Source organism: Herpailurus yagouaroundi, unplaced genomic scaffold (assembly GCF_014898765.1).
Source record: "Herpailurus yagouaroundi ecotype Mexico unplaced genomic scaffold, PumYag 188, whole genome shotgun sequence".
Taxonomy (NCBI): Eukaryota; Metazoa; Chordata; class Mammalia; order Carnivora; family Felidae; genus Herpailurus; species Herpailurus yagouaroundi.
In genome coordinates, this window is record NW_024412419.1 from 20,080,211 (window position 1) to 20,103,434 (window position 23,224).

Sequence of the window (23,224 nt, forward strand, 5' to 3'; positions counted from 1 at the left end):
GAAGAGGCAGATGTGTGAGGAGCGTGGGGGGCACCCGCCAGCCTGGGGAAGAGATCGCTCAGGTGTGTGAGCCAGCAGGGGGCGCGGGACACCAAGGATTAGGAAAGTCACAGTGCTGTGCTGGGCCAGCCTGTGCAACCCCAGCAGCCGTTACCCACACGGTCAGGCCTTTCCCGCCCTCTCAGACCCTGACCCTCCAGAAGAGCTTCTCTGGGTTCCCTTGGAGCCAGACTAGTCCTGAGAGGTGCTTCGTGCCCCTGACCACAGTCCCAGTTTCTCTGAAAACACAGCCAGGCGTTTTCAGGGGTGCAGGGCCGCCCAGAGCAGGTGCGGGATGTGGCTTGGCCTCCCCGGCATAGAGGCAGAGCCCGCTCTTCCTAAAATAGCAACTACTATATGTTTCGGAAGTCATAAGAATGTTCCAAGTCTCTGACCCATCAATAGCTCTCCTGGGAATTTCTCCAACAGAAATAATCCAAGAAAAGTAAAAAGATGTGTGCAAGAACTGCATTGTAACCTCACTTATACTCGAGGAAAAGACTAAGTGGCCCAAATGCCCAGCTGATGGCTCATTCGACCGGGACACATCCTTCAGATGGAAGATTATGGAACCTCAGAAGTGACCATAAGGAAAAGTGCTACGATAAGAAAACGACCAGACAGCAACTGTATCCTGAGAAGGGGACCACAGACCCACATGTGCATCTGTGTCAAGGCGGAAGAGTCTGCACGAAACACAAAAGGGTAACCTGATCTGGCGAATGGAATTCAGAGAAAACCTGAAATGTTTTTCAAAACTGCTATATGGTTATACTGCTGGGGCTGCTTTTTCAAAATACTTTCTAAACCGGAAATAAACACAAAACTTCCTGTTGCCGCCAGCTGTGACCCTGACCCCAGCTTGTCTGTAATAACCGTTCCTGCAAGTCCGGGGGTGGGGGGCGGGCTTTGGACCCCCATGTCTGCTTGGATGTGAGCTGAGGGAGGAGACTGATGGCCGGGGAGGACCCCTGCCCCACCGCACAACGGAGAGGAGGCAGAGGCCCTCTTAGGTTGCCGAGTGACAGAACAATCACCATAGGCTGGTTTCTTGCTGTAGCTCTCAAATACCACAACCCCCTGGGCAAATGGACACCAGTGACCAATATCAAAATCGTCCCTCTTCTTTGCTAAGACTTTCTCATCTGCCCTCGACTTTTACATACGTGTAATACCGTCTCCATTTTGCAGGTGACCCAACCAAGGCATGGAGGGGCTAAATGGTTTATCCCAGGTTCCTCAGAGTTAGTGACAGACAGCACTGGAACCCAGGGCTCTTTGACCAAAAGAACGGGTGGTGTTTTCTTCTACACCAAAGGATGTGCTTTTCACACACGAATTCTCCCACCCACACTGGACGCTGTTCCGCTACAAATGTGAAGGCACAAGAAGTGCCTTCCCTAGCAAGGACCTGACAACACTGTTCTAGAAACCCAGAGGTGAGCCCACTGGAACATCCTGTGGGCCCCAGTGCTCATGGAGTTGTTAGGGCACCTGGCTACTCCTTGCAGACGGGGGCTGAGCTGAGACGTCCGCGGTGCCCCAGCACGGGGCCCGGCAGCATCCCAGACCACCTGTGGGGCTCAGGGAGGCCAGGCCGGGCCAGTGGCAGCTGCTGGAATTTCTTCTGATGGGTCAGCAGGGGAGAGGAGGTGGGTGCTGCTGAGGTGGACCCCCGGGCCTCCATGACAGACCTGGGCAGGCCTCAGTGACCTCCCTCAGCCTCAGTGTCCCCCCTGCCCCTCACTGGCTGAGGGCATGAGAAAACGGGCCAGTGCTGGGAGGCCCTGTCTCAGTGACTGGCAGTGGACCCTGAGTGTAACCAACAGGGCCAGACATGAGGGCCCGGAGATGCTGAGCCACCCCAAGTCCGTGAGGGAGGCCAGCTGCGTCAGTTCCAGAAGGCCTCTGCTAGGACCCATGTGCAGTGTGATGCCACCCAATGGACTGAAAGCGGCCCAAGAACACGTGGTTGATGTGGGGAACTTGGCATTCGACGCTGCTACCTGGAGGAGAAATCTATGGGGAGTCCCTGGATGTCGGGCTCAGGGAGGTCCCTGGTTCGGCTGAGTCATCCCTCAGGACATTAGGACCCACGACCCAGTCTGGCCTTCGGAGTGGCAGCCTCAGCATCACCTGAGGCTGGTTCCTCAGGAGGCCCAGATACCCTCAGGCAGCTCGCAAGCACATTGAACTTTGGAGGTGCCACTTCAGGAGCATCAGAGGAGAAATGTTTCCCCAAGGACACAGTTTACCCAGGCCCTCACTGGGGAGTGACCACAGGGTGTAGGAGCCTGAGGCCAGGCATCGAAGGGGGGCTGAGGAGCTGGGGAACCCGGCCAGAGGAGTGGGGGCTCTGCAGCGGCACAGAGCGACCGTCACGTCTGAGGACGGCAGCTGTATGGAAAAGGGAGGACACTTGCTCCGGAGGTCCCCCCGGAGGAAGCCAGTGATGGAAAGCTGTGGGGAACAGACTGTTGTTTCCAGTGCAGAAAGAATGTTCGAAGAGTCAAAGCAGTTCAGTCGAAGAATGCGCTGCCCTGAGAGCTGGTGAGCTCCTGCCCCAGACGCTGGGTGAGCAGGGAGTCAAGCGCAGGATGGAAGACTAGCCCGGGGACAGGGAACCACCAGACGCCGTAAGTCCAGAGGGGCCCTGCGACATGACGCCACACAGAGAGACGGAGAAGGTGGTGAGCTGCCTCACTCGGTCTCCCTCTGGTCCTGCCGTGTTTGGATGGTAATCCTAAAAATACACGCAAAGTCAAGGCCGTGACCCTCTCTGGGAAAAGAACCAAATAAGCCAAAAGAACGAACAAGCCCCGAAAGTCTCTAGTGGGCTTTCTGGGTACAGCAAAAAAACTACCCAGATCCTGGGGAGAAGCACCTGAGGCCCGTCCTGGGCGGTGTGCCACCCGGGGGTCGGCGGGGGGGGGGGGCGCGGCGGGCTGGGGAGCGGCTGGCTGGGGCGCAGCGCGCGTCCTGGGCCTGGGATGGAGATCTGTAAACACGCATTTGCTGCACTGCTCAGGTGAGCAGTGAGCCCCTGACCGGGGCGGTCTGTCAGCACGGTCCCCCCCAGGCTCTGGGAAGGAACCAATTGAGCCTCCTCCTCCTCAGTGGTGACTCAGGCCAGGCCGCGCCTCTGTGCTGGCTCAGGATCGAGACAGAGGCAGGAGGCCTGCGCTGTTCCCAGGGGCCCTGATGAGGCATTCAGGAGTTCATTACAGCAAGGCGGCCGGCAGGGATCTGGATACATGAGCTTGGCTGATGAGAAGCTAAGTTTCTGCAACATCCTCGAAAAGGGGGCAGCGGCAGGGAGGGAGACTTCAATGGAGAGAGAACTCAGCAGTGATCTGGTGAGATGCTGCATGAAGCAAACATGTAAAGTCTGTAAGGTGGGGCCTCGTGTATGCCCACGTGTGCCCTATACATGTGCTGTGTGTACACACACGTCACTACAACCCATCACGGGCTATGAGCAGAGACACAGCTGTCCGCAAACACATCTGTTCTGGGCCTGATTTCTCCAGACTCTTAGAGCTTCCGGGCCGCTTCGAAGCCAAAAAAGGCCAATGGACTCCAACAGTGCCCATCCTGGCCTGACCCGCTGGGCAGAGGAGGCAGCAGAGGAAGGAGATGGGGGGGCAGGAGGCCCTGGGCGGCTAGCCCCGGGAGGTCAGAGCCCAAACGGCTCATCTCTCCCTGATGAGAAGGCGAAGGACCACGGCATGTAAAATCTGGAAACTCCAGAGCCGTGCCGGGGGGCAGGCAGCCACCATCTAGACTAGGGACCCACATGTGCTACTCTGCCCAAAAGACACGGTCACAACCTCACTCAAAGAACAGTCACTGGTCGTCTCTGCAAGTCCCCAAACTAAATGCTGGGCAGGTCAAAGGTGAAGAGTACTCCTAAGAGCTCGGGTGGTCAGGGCAGTCAGGTCACCTGGGAGTGACTGGTCTCGGGGGGCAGGAGTGCTATGCTGTCTTCAGCCAGGGGTGTGGGAATTCACAGGGGACGAGGGGCTGTAGCACTCAAAACCCAGCATCTCTTTAAACAAGACCCTCCAATGTGAAAACAGGCTCTGAGCCAGCATCCCCAGGGTCTCTCAAGATGTCGGCTCCAAGAAGGAAGCAGGGCCACACTTAATCTTGGCATTGTGGGAGCCAGACTAACAACTAAGTCACCACCAGGACATGTCACCTGGAACAGAACAGAAGTTGCACAGAGCCAGGGGCAGCCCAGAACTCTTACTCTGCTGGAGGGGAAGAGGGGACACAAACCATGGGACTTCGGTCACTTGCCCGGAGGCCTGCCTAGTCTCTAGAGACGGGGGCCAAGGTGACTGCAATTATCAGGAGATTGCCCTTTAGGCGCAAATACGGTCACGTGTGTGGAATCTACAGCCCTCGCCTAGTGTGGCTATACAGAGCAGGTGCCCCTCAGAGATCTGGTGAGATGCTGAGCCGTCAACGAGGAGACGTGGCCCGAGGGGCAGGCCGTCACCCTCTAGCACAGCACTGCCGGAACTTTCTGCAAAGAAATGCTCTGTAACCTGTGCTGTCCAGTATGGTAGCCGTAGTCACTTGTAGCTGCTGAGCACACGAAGAGTGGCCAGTCCAACAGAGGAAGTGAGTTTTAATTTTTAGATTTTAATTCATTTCACTGAAGTAGCCACACGTGCCTAGTGGCTACCACATCAGACAGCGCAGCTCTAGAACGCCGCGGCACGTAAATACGGCTTCTGCGCCCACCGTGGGTAACACAGAGCCGCTGCCTAGAGTGCCGCCTTGAGAACGACGCTGCAGCCGCCTCTGTGATCCATGGGAAAGAGCTCAGTATCCGCTCCCGACCTTGACCTGGAAGCAACAGCTCAACCCACCCCGGGGCACGAAGTTTCCAGCGGGTTAAACAGACCGGCTCTCTACTTGTGAGGGTCGCTCGTGGTTTGGCTTCACTCCCTCTGCCTCCTCCCAGGGGGGGCAATAAATCTTGCTGGTGCTTTTCCCAAACACAGCTTCCACCTTCCTCTTCTCCCTGGGCCTCCCCTCTGGTCCCACTCCAGGGCTGGCCGGGCTCCTGACCTGGGGGGGGCGCCCGGCCGCCCCCAACACACACAGGGCTGGCCTGGCTGCTGACTCTGGTCCCTCCCACACCAGGGATGAGCCACTGCAGTCCGGGGAGGACTCCCTCCGCCTCCCCGCTCAGCCCTCACTAACCTGCCTCTGCCCTTCCACGTGGATCAGGACTCCATTCTCCCCACCGCACACTGGCCAGCACCCACTCCTCTTCCTGAAAAGCCAGCCAAGAATCCACATCCACCTTGTTAAATCCAACTCCGAACACACCTCTCTGAGCCTCCTCGGCAGGTGCTGACGCCCTCCACAGCCACCTTCCCCGGCGCCCTGGGCACCGGCTCCGCGCCATGCACTCTACTTTGCGCTCACGGCTGCTCTCCTGCTGCGTATTTAAGGAGCCGCAGAACTGCAAGCTCCCAGCTGTGCCCCGGCCAGATCCTCTGGGTTATACCGTCCCGTGTTGCTTCTGCCCTCTGGGCACGTAGCGCCATGTTCCCGGCGGCACATGCCAGGACCCAGAGGGACTTGGCGTGCCGAAGCAGTCGCCGGGGAAATGGAGTTTCTACTGGGTGTTTCTCTCCTTGTCCCCCCCTCTGGCTGCCTTCTGCAAGGCCCTGAGAGCCTCTGGGGCAGAAGAGAGGGTGCAGGTCTGAGACTCACGTAGCAGAATCACCTCCTATTGTCCTTGAGGAGAAATGATAAAAGTTTCCCCAGGTGCTGCCTGGTTGCCAACTGGCGTTGAGCTCCCCAGCCTGAGGCGCTGTCCTACAAGGCCCACCATCCTCGCCCCGGGAGGGCCCAGCAGGAGTCTGCAAATGCAGGCACAGCCCTTCCAGCCTGCCAGACGTGGGTTTAGCGCGCAGGATGACTGCCTTCCTGGATGTCTGTGAGACATCTCCAACTCAGCGGGTCCTGACTCTCCACCCCCCACCGAACCCATTCCTCTCACCATCCTCCCCATCTCCATAAAGAGCCACCGGCCCTTCCGATCGCCTCCGGGCTAAAATCCCGACAGCCTTCACCGACTCCCCACTCCCCCATCCCCCATGCCACTCAGCAGTGAGATCTGTTGGCTCTGCCTTCAAAACACACCCAGAATCCTTCCCCTCATCACTTCCATCCTGGTCTAAGCCATTATCCGCTCTCCCTAAAATTACTACATAGCTTCTAACTGGCCTCCCTGCTTCCACTGCTGTCTCTTCTCCACCGGCAGTCAGACTGATCCATTTAAAATCTACAACCCTCTATATGTCCATCAAACTGATGAATGGATACATACATTGTGGTTTATATACACAATGGAATACTACTCGGCAATGAGAAAGAATGAAATACGGCCTTTTATAGCAATGTGGATGGAACTGGAGAGTGTTATGCTAAGTGAAATAAGTCGGGCAGAGAAAGACAGATACCGTATGTTTTCACTCTTATGTGGATCCTGAGAAGCTTAACAGAAGACCATGGGGGAGGGGAAGGAAAAAAAAAAGTTAGAGAGGGAGGGAGCCAAACCATAAGAGACTCTTAATAACTGAGAATAAACTGAGGGTTGATGGGGGTGGGAGGGAGGGGAGGGTGGGTGATGGGCATTGAGGAGGGCACCTGTTGGGATGAGCACTGGGTGTTGTATGGAAAGCAATTTGACAATAAATTTCATATTAAAAAAAAAAACCAAAAAAACAAAACCTACAGCCCTCCAATGTCTCCAATCTCCTTCAGGGAAAAAGCCATGGTCCTTACAAGGTCCTACAGGACTTGTTCCTCATCATCTTCCTACTTTACCTCCTACTTCTCTTCCTCACACTTCTACTCCACATTCACCTGCTGCCATGATGTCCTGTGAACGTACCTCAGGGCCTTTGTACTTACTGCTCCCTCTCCCTGGAACATGGCACAGCTCACGCCCTAACTTCAGATCTCTACTCAAATCTCGCTTTATCAGAAAGGCTTCTCTGGCCACACAATATGAAATGGCAACCTTCCTTCACCCCCAGGCAACTCCTATGCTCCTTCTCCTGCTTTGCCCACCACTGTCCTACCTCTAATAGCATATGCTCATTTATTTAATATCTATCTCCTCCACTGGAATCTGTTCTGCTTACAACTACAACCCTAGTGCCTAGAAGAATGCCCCAAATATTTGTGCAATGCTCTCCTTTAGACCTTCTAACAATCTTATTCCAATCTCATTTCACAGACAAAGAAACGGGGCCAGAGGGCATGATAACTGACTCACGGACACAGGGCAAGTAAGTGGCCTGGCGAGGATGTGAATGCAAACCTTACTCCTGAGCCCTGCGTTGTCAGATCCTCCCATTTCCCAAGGTGGTCAGAAATGCAAGTTTTTATATAGAATGTCCAAATCCTTAAGTATTAGAAATTTAAAACTCGGGGCAGGTCAAACAAAGCCGATGCCCACAGGCCAGATGTCCAGAGACTACAACTGAAACGCCTAGTAAACAGAACTGAACAGAAGCCGTGGCCAGGAGGGAATGCGTGCCAACCCTTCTCTGGGTTTGCTGCGACGATTAAATGAGATAATCCAGTAAAAATGCAGCCCCGGGACTTGACACCAGGTAACTGTCCAATCAACTACGCCATTACTAAACAAGATGTCGGTCCCACGGCCAGAGAAAGGCGGGGATGTTCCACAGCTGGTCATGGACAGCAGATGCTAAAACCGGGGATATAAATGCTGTGGCAGGATGTGACCCCAGCAGGGCCCCAGCTCAGAAGCCACGCCCCCCCATACACAGTGCCGTCTGCATTGCTGTCATCACCACCAGGGCCCGGGTCTACCTGACACAGCAGATGTCCTCCCACTGCCAGGAGCCCGTCAAGGCTTTAGAACAACCTGTGCTCCGCGGGCTCATCACCCGCATTATCTAAAATCCGGATTTGTTCTAAGTGCTGAAATGCTAGAATGAAGAACATTCCGTGAAATCCAAGAAGTGGGGGGTGGGAACCAACAGAAGCACGGATTTCTACCCCACACCATGGGAAATCCGCCTTCTGGCTTTTCTCAAACCAAGATACATTCAAGGCTAAAAACGAAAACGTACAACTATTAGCTACATTCACGAGTGGGCGTGTGAGGAAGTTAAGACAGCAAGTGTATTTCTTGGTTGACGTTGGGACGAGGGGGTCCTCTGTGGCTGTCTAGTAGACGACGGGTCTGCCCCACCCGCGTCAGGTGCCGCTGGCACAAGAGCCTGGCCCCAGGCCACCACACAGCAAGAGGCAGAGCTGTGGCGCAGTGGGACCACGTTCCTCCCACCCCACCAGCTTCCTCTCCCCCGGCGGCTCCCCAGGAGACGGGTCCCCAGCCCCAATCTCACTGTTGCCAGGACAACAGTCACGATGGACAACTGAGGACAAGAGGCAGCTGATTTCTCGGTTCTTCTCGCTCGGTCTCTGTGTGTCTGTCTCTCTCCCGCCCTGACTTCCCTCTTCCCCACCAGCCTCTCGTGAGAGCAAGGCTCAGGGGCGGGATTAGTCTCTGCCTTACCCTCACGGCAAAAGGCCTCGAAGGGAACAGTGAAGCAGGCGTGGGCAGAGTGCAAGGAGGGACATCAAGAAGACGAGACACAGCCGAGCTTACGAAATGGCAGCATGCCAGAATCCTAAGCTCGGGGGCTCCCGGGAGAGAGGTTTGTGGCTTTTATGGTAAAGGGGTGGGTCTTCCCTCCAAGACATGCTCAAGGGCGGAAGGTCCTGCACCTAGGGAAAGACTCCACCGTGAAGAAGAAAGGCCATCCCTGGTCACAGTGACCCTGGGCTTTGGGTTTAAGTAAAAGGAAAGGCAGAGCAAAGTGGCCATTCTGCCCTGCGTGTCCCCCCAGGAGCTAAGTGGAAAACCACCCAGCGTCAGCCTACACCGCACTCCCTAGGGCGCCCCGGATGAACATGACCTGGCCCTCACTGGGGGCCGGTGGGTGGTTTTCTGACCTAGACTCAACCCTGCACGGTCAGCCCTGGGCTCTCCCTCCTCACCTCTGAAGGGTGGGGACAGAGGGCAGCCCTCTCTTCCCTGATAAGGACAGGCTGACCCATCTAACGGAACGTGGTCTGAAGGAAAGGCTGGCGGCCCTCTGTGCCATCCCGTCGTCCCTCCACCCTCCGCCGCTTCCTTGACTTCAACCACGTCCCCCTCCCTGGGAAGGGAACTCGGAGCGCGAGATCCAGGGGAGCTCATGATTCTGCAGTGTGCACCTGGCAGTAGGTATGTGCCGGGTGGATTTCCCCGATGCCTGTCGTTCCCAGATGGCAGCTGGGGCGCTTAGCAACCTGCAAGGTCCCCAACTAAACTCTGGTGTATGGCCACAGGGGAATAAAGGAAAACAAGCCCCGTTCTTCAGTCCCCTGGGCTTCCTGCTCTACCTTAACGGGCCCATGGAGCTGGGTCCTCAAGTCCACTTTGATGGCCATGTGTCACAGGTAAGGGCCATGGACTGCCTACAAAGTGAGACACGAGCACGCCAGGGCCACCCTCCCGGACCTCAGCTCCGCAAGGACCTCAGAGCTGTCCGGCCCCGCCCCTCCCTGCAGAAAGAAGCCTGGAGCCAGGGAGGCTTAAGCAGGAGTGACTGGAACCTGAGACGCCCATGCCTCTTCTTTTCACTACCCGGACATGCCCACCTCGGTGGCAGAGCAGAAGGGGAAGCCTGTGCACCAGGCCCAGGGCTGGTTTGAACCTTCCCTGGGGACGACGGCTGATGTCCACCTGTTGGGAGTTGCCTGCCCTTAGCAGAAGGCTGGGAACTTTCACATGAGAGAGCAACCTCCCCGGTGACAGCAGTAAAGAAAACCGAATCAGAGGATCTGGGATGGGATCCCCTGGGCCTCACTAACCGAGGAGGGGCCGAGGCCCAGAGAGGAGCCTGCCCGCTGGAGGCCACACAGCCACCAGGGCAGGACTTCCCCTCAGCACACGGTGCTTCCTCCCAAGGCAGTTTAGAGGACAAGATAAAGCCACGCCGACAAAATACAAAGCGGGATGCGGATCGTAAGAGCCAAATTCTGAAATGGAGCCGCCTCTGCAAAGGAGATGCCGGCAGGGCTTGCCTCTGGTGCAAGCTTCAGACTCTCACGGAGAGGAGCATCCAGCACGCGGTGTGTGTGTGCCCGGATCTCAGGCTCCTGTCCTTCCGGGCAAGGAAAGGAACCTACTGCTCGAGGCTGTCCCGACACTCACCAGGTACCCTTCTCTGCGGTTTTAAAAATCAGGCTTGGGCGTGGGGTTTTCTTTTGAGGCGATGAGTATGTTCTGAGACCAGACAGAGGTGGCGGCTGGACAACCCGGGGAAGGTACTCGACTGCACACTTTTACGTGGTTAACTTTGTAAGAACGTCCCCTCCGCGGAAAGGAAAAAGAGAAAGAAGCAAAGCAAACCCGCAAAGTCCTAAAACCTTTCCTAGCTGAGCACACGACTGATCACGTTTGTATTTTTTAAAATTGTTTTTAAAAGAAGCACCCAAACGACGGGAAGTTTGGGGGTCTTTTCTATACTTCTCTGTTTCTGCACACTTTTATCCACCAACAGCAGCACGACAGTAGTCAGTGCGAGTGGCTACGGGGTCCAGACACGGCGCTGAACACGCTCTTTACGTTTAATGTCCACAGCAGCCACAGGACACAGCCGGAAAGGCTGGAATATCTGGTTCTTGGCTGCTACTCTTATATTCTTATAAGAATTCTTGGCTGCTTTCTACGAGAATCCTCTATGAGAATGAGGAGGTACTTCTATAATCAGAAAAACATGGTTTTAGGACCCTCTCAAAACACAGAAGCACAAAAGACTTGAAAGAATAATTGTCTATCAGCTTTTTTTTCTTTACACTTGCGCTTAACAGACATTGCACGACATATGTCAAAAAATACACAGAAGCCTCTCCCAAACCCCATTCTACCTGGCTGTGACTTGAACCAAAAGAGTCAACAGCAGGAAAGGGCTCCCAGACCACCACGACCGCCGTGGGGCCCCTCCCCTGCCACTGGGGTTTGTCAACAGGCATTTCTGGAGGAGTTGCGGGTTCCACGTCAAAGAAGCCTTTTCTCGATAAACAAGGAAACTTTAACCGTCTAAGTGCGCTCCCATTCACGGTCGGGAGGAGTGCCAATTGTTAGAACCTCTATATGAGATGATTTGGTAATATTTCTCAACATTAAAAATGTGCCAGGGCGCCTGGGTGGTTCAGTTGGTTAAGCATCTGACTCTTGATTTCGGCTCAGGTCATGATCTCACGGTTGGTGAGATTGAGCCCCGCAACGGGGGGGCCCGCCTGGGATTCTCTCTCTCCTTCTTTTTCTGCCCCCGCCTCAAATAAATAAACTTTAAAAAAATAAAATCACTAAAAAATAAAATAAAAAATTAGAACTCTACGTAGAACTACCATATGACCCAGCAACTCTACCTCAGGGTATATGCCCCCAAGAACTGAGAGCAGAGACTCAAACAGGTACCCGCACAGCCGTGTTCACAGCAGCTGAAAGGTGGAAACAACCCAGTATCCCTCCACAAATGAACGGATAAACAAATGGGGTATACACATGCAACGGAGTATTATTCAACCTTGAAAAGGAAGGAAATCCTGACAGGGGCTGCAACACGGATGAGCCCCGAAGACACCACGCAGAGTGCAACAAGCCAGTCCCAGAAGGACAAATAGTGTCTGCTTCCACTTTTGTGAGGTGCCTGGAAAAGGTAAATTCATAGACATAGAAAGCAGGATGGCGGTAGCCAGGACCGGGGGGGAAGGAGGTGGGAGAGCTCATGTTTAATGGCCACGGCGTTTCGGTTTGAGATGATGAAAAAGTTCTAGAAGCGAATAGTGGTGACGGTTGCACAACACTGTGGGGGTACTTGGTGCCACTCAACTGTACAATTAGGAGCCCAATTAAAGAAATGTCACATCTCTATAATGGAATACAATGCAGTCACTAACAAGGATGAGGCAGTGCCACGTGGACCTAGAACCCTCTCGAAGCCAGCAGGTGAAAGATCAAGTACGGAAGAGGGGATATACTATTTGCATGGGTGTGAAAAGTCTGTGTCCCAGATCCAGATTTGGAAAGAACTGGAATCCTGCAAGGGCACACGAGACATGACGGTGGCTGTCTGAGGGACGGGGAAGAGGACGGCTGTGTGTGAGAAGCTGACCTTCCACGGTATAACCTTTCTCACACCTTCATGATTTTATACTATGTACATTTCTAGCTACTTAAAAATCAACATAAAGAAGTATAAAATAACATCCAACCTTTGCTTCTTGCTATTTTTAAAAAATGCTTATTTTTGAGAGAGAAAGCCAGTGCAAGCAGGGGAGGGGCAGAGGGGGGGGGTGGGGGGTGGGGGGGAACAGAGGATCTGTGCTGACAGCAGCGAGCCCAAAGCGGGGCTCGAACTTATGAACCACGAGATCATGACCTGAGCCGAAGTTGGACGCCCGACCGACTGAGCCTCCTAGGCACCCCTCTTTCTTGCTATTACAGAGGAGCTTACACCAGACCGACACTTAAGCCACGAACAACTACAGAAGCTGGATAAGACAGCTATCTGAAGCCTGTGGGAAACAACCAAGGTGGCTAGGATGGGAGGGGACAAGGTCTCTGAGGGCAGGGAAACACACTTGAGCGAGCCCAACACACTCTGTCACTTTTGCCCTTGAGGTCAGGGTTCAGAGGATGGACAGAGAGCAATGGCTTCCGCTTTCAAGGGGGTGGAGAAGCAAGAATGCGTGAGCAAGCATTCCAAGGCAGAGCAGCGGGGTGAGGTCCTGGAGACAAGAGAGCCTTTCTCTACACAAACCCTGCAAGGCGTCTGCCCACCGCCAAGCGACATGGGGTGAGAGACCAAGAACCCAAGTGGAAAGTGAGAGCTGAGAGGCTAACACTGAAGGGTAGTTTGGCTGTCTTATTGTGGCCGGGAGTCCAGGGTCCTTCAAGGGGAGGACCAGCCTTTGAGTTAAGACCCTTGAAGGACTATTTCCTAAGAGTAGGCACGACAGAAACCAGCTCTCGGACTAAACCCCGGCCCCAGATCTTCTAGACCCCACATTGGATCAAGGTGAGGTGCAAGAAAAGTCAGTCCTCTCTGGAGAGACACATCCTTCAGAGCTGCTACTATTTTCCATACATGATATTCAGCATTTAATTTATCCAGCATTTTTTATTTAAAAAAAATTTTTTTTTCAATGTTTATTTATTTTTGGGACAGAGAGAGACAGAGCATGAACGGGGGAGGGGCAGAGAGAGAGGGAGACACAGAATCGGAAACAGGCTCCAGGCTCTGAGCCATCAGCCCAGAGCCCGACGCGGGGCTCGAACTCACGGACCGCGAGATCGTGACCTGGCTGAAGTCGGACGCTTAACCGACTGCGCCACCCAGGCGCCCCATATCCAGCATTTTTTAAAAAAGGCCAGGATGCGGGTGGCTCAGTCAGGTAAGCATCCGACTCATGGTTTTGGCTCAGATCATGATCTCACAGTTTCATGAGTTCGAGCCCCACATGGGGCTCCACGCTGACAGTGTGGAGCCTGCTTGGGATTCTCTCTCTCTTCCTTTCTCTCTGCCCCTCCCCAACCCGTGCTCTGTCTTTCTCAAACTTAAAAAAAAATTTTTTTTAATTAAAAAAAAAAAAGTTAAAGGCCATGATGCCATGAGATGGGACCAAAAATCAACAGGGAAAAGCAGACACGTCAGTATTTCAGATATTGCCGTTGTCCAAAAGTTTAACATTTTTACTATGTTCCAAAGAATAGATGACAAAATGGAGAACTTCACCAGAGAAGTGGAATGTGTCTTTTACTTAAGTCAAATGGAAATTCTAGAGATGAAAAAAATGCAATATTGAAATTAAGGATGCAACAGAGGCGCTCAAGCACTGAGCAGACAAAGGATTAGTAACCTGGAAGTCACATCGGTATAAATATTCAGTCTGAAGCAAAGGGAAAAAAAAAGGAAGATTCAGAAAAAAACACAGAGATTTCTGGAACATGGTAATGTATAACAAGGACATCTAGAGTCCTGGAAGGAAAGGAAAGAACGGGGCAAAGAGATACTGGCTGAACATCTCAAAACTGATGAAAGACATCAAGCCATCAATTCAAGAAGCTCCTCAAATACCACGCAGGGTAACTGCAAAGAAAACCGCCAGGCGCATCACCATGAAACTGCTGGACACCAGAGACAGACTGTAAGAGCAACCGGAGGAAAAAAATACAAAAACTACGTATCACTTTAAAAGGAGCAAGAGTGTGTCAGACAGCCAGCCGGCATTTCAACGAAAATAGCAGAAGCCACAGGATAATGGAATGACGCCTTCAAAGGGCTCTGAGTCCAGCGCTGTCGACCTAGAATTCTACCTCTGACAGCAAGTGACTTCCAAAACCGAAAGCAAACTGAACACATTTCCAGGCAATTAGAAATGCAGAGACTTCCCTAACAGACCTTCGTGAAGAGTGACACTAAGGGGAATTCTTCAAGAGGATGGAAGAGCTGGACCGACAGGGCAGAGGCTGCTTGGGATTCTCTCTCTCTCTCTGCCCGCCCCCCCCCCCATCTCTCTCTCTCTCAAAAAAAATAAAAAAACTTTAAAAAAGGGGGGGGGGGGCGCCTGGGTGGCTCAGCTGGTTTAGTATCTGACTTCAGGCTCAGGTCATGATCTCGCAGTTCAAGAGTTCGAGCCCCGCATCGGGCTCTGCGCTGACAGCTCAGAGCCTGGAACTTGCTTCAGATTCTGTGTCTCCCTCTCTCTGTGCCTCCCCTGCTCATGCTCTCTCTCAAAAATAAACATTAAAAAAAATAATAAAAATAAATAAAAAATGGATAAAACTTGCAATAGGCAGAAAGTCTGGGGGGAAGGGAATTAAATGTTGGGAGGCCCTTGCACTGTGCCCAAAAAGGTAAAAATTTGGGGTAGATGCAAATGCATCATGATGGACATGTATCAGCATTACTTCATTGTTGGAAGATATTTTGATGCATTTTTGTAAAAATCCATGTTGTCTTTAAGTACATCAAAATCAATCAAAAATGAGAGGTCAAAAATCAAGTTCCGACGGATTTCAAAGGACTGAGATTACACAGAGTATGTTCTCTGACTGCAGCAAAGTAAACTGAAATCAATAACAAAAAGAGGGCCTTAAAAATTCCCTGTATGCTTGCAAACTAATTGATGTACCCTCAAACAGCCTGGGGATCAAAGATATCTCAGTGGAAATTAGAAAGTATTTTGAACTAAATGACACCAGAAATAGGACATATCAAAATCTGTAGAAGGAAGCAAAAGCACATAACGCGGGACATCCGAGCACCAGGAGCGTGTTTTAGAAAAGAAAAATGCTACAATTCGTTAAATTCCATCTCAAGAAGGTAAAAAAGGACATGATGTCAACCTCAAAGAAAGTAGAAGAGAATCAAAGTCAAAAACATAATGCATTACTGAAGCTCACAAAGAAAGCAACAAAAAGGTGGTTCACTGAAAAGGCTCAAACATTAATAAACCTCAGCAAGACAGATTAAGGACAAATAAAAAAAAGAGAAGGCCCAAACTAGCAATATCAATAATGAAAAGGGAATATCGCTATAAAACCCACGGAAAGACAAAAATTCCACGTCAAAAATGGGACATATTCATATGAAGTTGGTTAAGTTCCTGAAAAAACAAAACACGTTATAACTTATACAAAAAACCTCGTACCTTTGAGGGAGACTGAATCTCATAAAGAAAACTCCTGAGCCACAAGGCTTCACTAATGAGTCATTTTTTTTTATTTGAGAGAGCATGCCAGAGCAAGAGAGTGTGCACGAGAGCTGGGGAGGGGGCAGAGGGAGAAGGAGAGGGAGGGAGGGAGGGAGGAAGAGAAAAAGAGAGAGAGAGAATCCCAAGCAGGCTCTGTGCTGTTAGCATGTAGCCTGATGCGAGGCTTGATGTGGGGCTCGATCCCACGACCCTGGGATCATGACCTGAGCAGAAATCAAGAGCTGAATGCTCAACCGAGCCACCCCGGCGCCCCAAGAGTCCTACTCCTGCAAAGAACCCATATCTTCTTCAGACTCTCCCAGGTTAGAAAGAGGAAACACTTATTTCCTAAACCCAGCACAACCATGACCTCCAAACCTGCCAAGGACACAGAAAGGAAGTAAAATTGCAAACAGATCTCATGCACACGGTCACAAGAGGCCTAAGGAAAACATGGGCAAACTGCAACACCCAGTTTTGGGGCGGGGGTGTGTGTGCAGAATTCCGCCCCTCCTGATGGTAACAGTGCTTTTCTCATTCCCAAAGGGATAGACGCAGATTATCTGATTTTCACCAAAGGTTTTATTCTCACGTACACTTTACACATAGGGAAACTGAGGCCCAAAGAGGCGAAGGAGCTGGCCCAAGGTCACACTCAGGCTAGAGCTGGGCAAGACCAATTCATTCCACTCGATAGATACTTACAGGCACCTGCTGTGTCCCAGTTAAGCCTGGGGGTGTGCATCTGTGCCTCTCCACCCTGTGCACCTCCCTTCGGCCTCCCTGGACCCCTCTCTCCTGGAGCCAGTGTCTGCTTTGCTACTGCTCACAACACAGCAGAGGAGCAGCGTGGCCCGGAGAGGCTGCCAGCGCCCCCTGGCTGCTACGTGGCGCTCGGGAGTCCCGGAGCAGGTAGGAATGGCCCTCTTTGTCAGGCTCCCAACCCTGCCCCTGCCCAGCGGGGCCATTAGAAAATGCCCATGTACTCCACGGCCTGTGCACTGCAGCCTGACCGTCCCCATTTCCAAGCTCTACAGGTTACAAAGCACTTCTGCTTGTATTTCTGCCTTCAGGGAAACCTAACGACAAGCATCAATACTCCTGCTCTGGAGTCTCAACACCCCCACTCTGCAGATGAGGAAAGCAAGGCTCTAAGAGGGGGATAACTTGTCCATATTATCTATGCAGAGAATATCAGATCCAGGTGAGACACAGGACCTTCCTCTACTGCACCGGGACACCCCCCACCAAGCACTGTTTGATGTGACTGAGGATGTCCTGGATTATACCAACTATATGTCCTGAGACAGACAAGACTGACGGGTGTGCTGAAGGCTGCACAAATACTCTAGAAAAAGAACTCCTGACCTAGATAAGCGATGACACAAGCTTTTTTTTTTTTTTTTTTTTTTTTAATGTAGAGAATCCAGAGGGATGCCTCCATGGTATGAGATAGGAGATACAGAAAGAACCCAGCCAGCATGTAAAACAGAAACTGAAGAACGCCTTTCAAGACACTCTAAAGCCAGTAAAGGACGAGATTCTTTACATACATTCAAGCAGAAACAGCTCGTGGGTAACCACAGGCTACAGGGGTGGGGACAAGGAGGCAAATTCAACGACCTGCTAAGCTTGGCCCCTTGTGGCAACAGAGGCTGGGGAGATTCCTCTTCTGAAACCTGTCTTCTGAAGGAGTGGAGTCTGAGGCCCAGCTCAGAAGCTTCTAGATCTCCTTGGTAAACAGAGAAAACACATCCCCAGGAGAGAGGAAGTGAGGACTCATCAGCAAATGACTCAGTGTGTGCCTTCGAAGAGCATCATCTAGAAAAGGGGAGGCCCGCCAAGGAGGCCCCCAGGCAAAGGCTCCAGAGAGGCCCCCAAAACTCTGGCCCTGTCCACCTGAGTGGAAAACAGCCGTTTCAGTGAATCCAGAGCCAAGAGCACCACCTGAACACAAAATGACATGGTTCCCAGAACAGGGAATCCTTTATTTTCAAACTAGTGAGTTTGTTTGTTAGCAGGAAATAAACCTATGGATAACAGGAAGTTGGTGGATGTAATTTCTGCAAACCTTCAAAAGGCATCGGAGATGAATCCAGACCAGAAACTATTTAAAAGACTGAATCACACGAGAACTGGGTGGTTCTGTGGTGGATCAGGCTGGAGTAAAGCCAGTAAACAAAGAGCGGGGGCAGCAGGCACTTCTCTCAAAGGAAAAATGTAAACAGTGGGGTCCCCAGGGTTTGGACTGGTTTTACTTCTTCATCGAGGACTCAGAAGGAGAAGGAAGTAGGAGACGCACAGAGCGTGAAGGAAACTTAGTGCCCTAGGTGGAGGCGAGCAGGTTGATGGGCCTCACCCAGAAGGCCCCCCTGCTATGGGCTGGGCCCACCCTGCTGCAGAGAACACGGCTCGGAGTGCACAGCAGGGACACATGGCGAATCTGCCATAGAACCGGAAAGGGTGGTAGAGGAGGACTGACCTGAAGTGATGCCCATGGGGGGAAAAGCACTTAGAATAAACCCAGAGAACTTTTTCACCTGAGAGAGAGGAACACAAGGAGTCGTTGGTGACTGCTTGGGCCAATGTAGCTCTTTAAAAAGTTTTAAATTATAGGGGGGAAAAAAACAGGAGGAGGGGAGGAGTAGGTCAAGCACAGAGGAGGAGAGAGGACAGGGCTTCCAGCAAGGCAAGCTCTCCAAAGTCAGAAGGAGCCCTGTGACGGTCAGAGGCCCAGGAGGCAGCCAACACCTGGCCCTGGCAGGTGATCCCCGAGCCCCGGGGAGCCCTGGGGGTGGGGGCGGGGGGGGGCTGCACTGTCCCAGGCCCACCCCCTCCCAATCGGCCCCTCTCTGGCCCTGGTCGCTGGCCCCGGGCTCCAGGCCTGCACGGCCGCATGGCCACCCCGTGAGGACCTCACCTGCTGCTGGCTCTGCTCCTCGAGGTTCATTTTCACCTCCAGCGACTGGCGGGCCTCCAGGAAGGCCTTGCGGTGCTTGCGGTCCGCCATGTAGTAGGACATGACGCCCACCATGATGGCGCACAGGTAGAGGCAGACGTTGGCCAGGATCTGTGCCCCGAGGAGAGAAAAGGACAATGGTGAAGGCACATGCTCAGGAGAGAGGATGGAGAAGGGGGGGTGGGTGGTAACGAAAATCAAACCCCTAGTTGTCCAGTGTCCAGGGAGGGCCCCGGCGAGCCTCTGACCCTGATGGGACGTTTAGGGCCCTGGAACAGACCCTGCCCCGCTTACCATAGGCGGGTGAGGCCCCGGCCTGGAAGGCTGGTTATGGAGCTGTTTGCCTCTCCTGCAGCTAAATTGGCTGATCCCGTGCACCTGTGTGGCCTGACGGTCCCTCTGCTCCCCAATTCATTCATTCTCTCATTTGTTCAACCACCGCTTACTGAGGACTCACTTATTAGGCGCCCTTAGGTGCCATGCTGATTAGCTGGGAGGCGAGTGTACAAAACCCCGATCTACTAGCTGGGGGTGTATAATCCTAAAAGCTGCAGGTTGCACTGAAGGTCACAGATGTGAAGCCATGTTGGGCCAACTCCCAGCCCTCACGCTACCTTCCACGTGACGCTGCAGGTATACAGGTGTCTGGCATTCATGGGCATCCTCCCAGCCAACCCCACCTGCCAGCAGATGAGGGGTGGCCGGTACCAGTACCGAGGTCCCATGAGGAAGTTACGGGAAGGGGACAGGGCAGCTGTGCGACGGATGTCTGTCCTGCAAGCTCGGTACATCGGTACAAAGGCCTTCTTGGGCACTGAGTCTGTTCCTCCATCCTTGGCACCCTCCAGGCTCCCCTAGGTGTCTGTGGTCCCCAGCCCGTTTCCACAGGCTGCTGGGATTGCAGACTCAACCGCCTCCTGCTGCAGGTAACCTTGGATATGGACCTGAACGTTCAAACCACATCTCATTTCCTGGTGCTCATTTCCTGGGCCCCAGTCTTTGACCCTGACTGGGCCCCATCTGGGGCTGCACCAGGTTCTAGCTCCTCCTGCTTCTCCAAAGCCACCTGCCAGGAGCCAGCTCCAACAAGGTCTGGCCCTGCCCATGCCCTGAGGCTCACACCCTCCCTACCTGGGTTCCCTGAGGTCCCGCCTGAGGAAGGCAGACCCCTCCTCTGAAGGGCGTGGTTTCTCAGGCAGAAGTCTAGCTGAGATGTGGGTAGGGAGGCAGAAGTTCTTCATTTCTGGCCCCAGGGGGAGAAAGTGTTCTCTTAGTGAAGGATAATGGATTCTGGGTAGGTGAAAAATGCAGGGAAGTCAATTTTAGATTTTTAAAGAAGATGGCTTAATAGACGATGAGAGGTTAATTCCGACATTAATTTTCTGGATACTCTTGGTTATGCCATATTCCCCTCTGTTTTTGTGTTTTATCAGGGCTGATCAGTGCTAACCCTGAGGACCCACCACCCTCAGCAGAAAGTTCCTGCAGGCCTGGGCACTCATCACAGGCCCACTGAATAATGAGTTAGTACATGCGATGTGTCTTGAGACTGGTCATAAAGTCACCAGACGCAGACCTCACAAGCTCCTTAAACTGCTGGTTCCAGCAACTAACAACTCATTGTGTTCTTGGGGCTGGGCAGCCCCATCACTATACCATTCATGGGGCAAGTGGGCAATTTCAAAAATCCTAAGGGATATCTCTTGAACTTTTGCTTGGACATGATAGGCCATTCCCACCTGAGCACTATCAATATGGCCTCAGGACACTTATTAAATACCTGATAACCCAAAGAGCTGCCAATTTACATTAAGTGAGTCAAAGCAAATCACAAAGATCACGCTGCGTCTCCAAGCCGGTCTGGCCTGAGGTCCAAGAATGTCTACCAGCCCAAAGGTCACCTTCCTCTGGGGGCTGTATAGCCTTAGAATCTGCCCAGTCCCAAATTCATGGCACAGGAAGCTAGTCAACAAGGTCAGGCTGTACCTCAGGCGTCTCACCGAGTGGGGGCACTTTGCCAAAACCCACACAGGGTCCGGATACAGCAGTCACCAGGGCTGAGGGTCTCTAGGTCCTAGAAGTCAAGGGAGTAGCTGCACGCAGACGAGCCACAAGTCTGGGCCCCATACCTACCGGTGTCAACAACTCTGAACCAGAGGCTCCAGACCCATCTCTGGCCCTGGCCACCACTTGGGCTGTCACACTGAGCCATGGACAGAGCTCTACACCTAGGGGTCTCTTGCCCCCCAACAGGTCCTGTTGTCTACCTCACGGGGTGGATAGAGCAGACTCCATAAAGTGTAAGCACTGAGCCGTTGTCAGTAATAACTGTTTTACTCCCCATCGGGGTCCCTCCTTAAGTAAACCACCTGCTCTGTAGACAGAGAGCAACTATAACAGGAAAGCTTTAAACCAACTCCCACCAAAGGTTATTATCCAAAGAGTATAAGAGGGGTGCCTGGGTGGCTCAGTCGGTTAAGCGTCTGACTCTCGATTTTGGCTTAGGTCACGATCTCTTGGTTCGGGAGTTTGAGCCCTGCGTTGGACTCTGTGCTGACAGTGTGGAGCCTGCTTTGGATTCTCTCTGTCCCTCCCCTGCTCCCTCTCTCCCTCTCCAAACAAACAAACAAACAAACAAACAAACAAACAAACAAACAAAGAGTATAACAGGATTCAGGTTTGGTTCACAATGGAAACCATCTCTACGGGACAGCACTCCCTTCAGCCTATTTTAAAATAAGACCCACGTTTGCATTCCACTTGGCAGGTGCAGAAAACAAACTTAGGAGGAGCCCTGGACTGTTGCCCTGCCCCTCACTGGATGGGGAACCTGCTACGTCAAGAAACTTCCCTGAGCCCCCACTTCACCACCTATGAGCTGAGGGGCCGCCTACCTCATCTCGGAAGTCCCTGCAGTCCTGACCCCGGCTGGCCCTCATCAGACCTCACTTCTGAGGGCAAAGGTGGGCCTGGAAATAACCTGCTTGGAAAGGCTGGAGGGAAGGCAAGGCGGGTCGGTTCCCAGGGTGGCCAGAGGGTCATACCGCTTCCTGTCCCCTGCCCACCCCTTCTTGACCTGCACTCTCAGCTCATCTGTGAGGGGATGTGGAAGGCAAATGGCCATGTCCAGGCCACACGCCGGAGAGTCCTGTGGGTCCCGCACGTCCCCCCCGTGCCAGGGAATTCTCTCCCTGCATCGCAGTGAGCTTATTCCTTCCTAGAGGATTCTCCCAGGAGCCCCAGGCTGTGCTTCTCAGAGCTCCCCCAATTCTCTAAACTTACCTCAACGAAAGGGTCCTCAGGGTTGCTGTGGATCCCGTGCTCCCCAGAGCCACCTGAGGTAGTGCAACCACGTCACAACTTGCCCCTCACCCCGACCCCTTCAGAGGGGTCCAGTATGGTCTTCCCCCTACTTGCCCTTCCCCTTCTGGGGAGCAGATGAGCAGGCCAGAAGCCATCACAAACCTGACCTCCCAGCCTCATGGTCTCCCCGGGACGCAGCCCTCTAATATCCCAGCTGCTGCACCCCAACCCTCTCCCACGCCACCTCAGCCCAAGAACAGAGGAATGAGGCTTGGTCACTTTGCTGGGCGGGGTACAGGCCAGGACAGTAGTGGGGATGGTCCCGGAAATATCCAGGAGATGAGGCTGCGCAAAGATGCAGACAGAGGTCGGGTGGGTGGGGATCACATCCGATCAGGGAGGTGACGCACGGCTTCAGGAAGACGCGGGCTCTACAGAGATGGGGTCTCTGAAACAAAGACTGCCTCGGATACCACACTCAGCGACCAAGCGTGGCAGGAAGGCTTCTCCTCTCATCATCGTCAATGACTGCCTGAGGGAGCTCAGCGCCAGGGGTTTGCAGACATGACACCTGACCCTGTGAACAGACAGGGAGGTTCCCAGCTCAGGCAGTTCCGAAGGCCAAGCAGGAGCCCTGATGCGGCCTCCTGGCTCTTTCGGGGTGGCCCAGGTGGGGGTGGGGGCAGCTTGTCACACTGGACTCAACACACGTTTCCGTCTCGGGGGGGATTCCCCCGCACAAGCCTGAGAAGCTCTGCTCTGGGGTGCCACGGAGGTCACCTCTTCTTACCCCAGGGAACCCCTTTCCCCAGTGAAAGAGACTGGGCAGCAATCTCATTGCGAAAGAACTGTTATTTTTTCTTAAACACAAGATTTTTAAACTAACGAGGAGAATGAACGAATCTCCCAAGTGGGTAAACATTCAGACTCAACAGCTTCATCTAACCCAGGACAGCCGGATGAAATGTTTGTAATACCCCAGCTCAGAAATGCAGCCGTGAGAAAATTCCTTTACGAAGTCCTTCATCTTGGAATTTGATGAATCACAATATCCTGCACATTTCTGCCAGTCCACAGGGACATGGGGCTGCTCTAAGCAGGGCTTTA

General features: G+C 53.0%; 1 protein-coding gene across 4 annotated transcripts in view; it reads right to left on the reverse strand.

The window, feature by feature from the left end:
- The window catches only part of ADCY3 (adenylate cyclase 3), a 91,751-nt gene that overhangs the window by 25,528 nt on the left and 42,999 nt on the right, over nt 1-23,224 (reverse strand). For all 4 annotated transcript variants that reach the window (XM_040496208.1, XM_040496206.1, XM_040496207.1 and 1 more), the window contains exon 3: nt 18,776-18,925. In XM_040496208.1, coding sequence (XP_040352142.1) covers nt 18,776-18,925 — 150 coding nt within the window. The remainder of the gene's footprint in view (nt 1-18,775; nt 18,926-23,224) is intronic.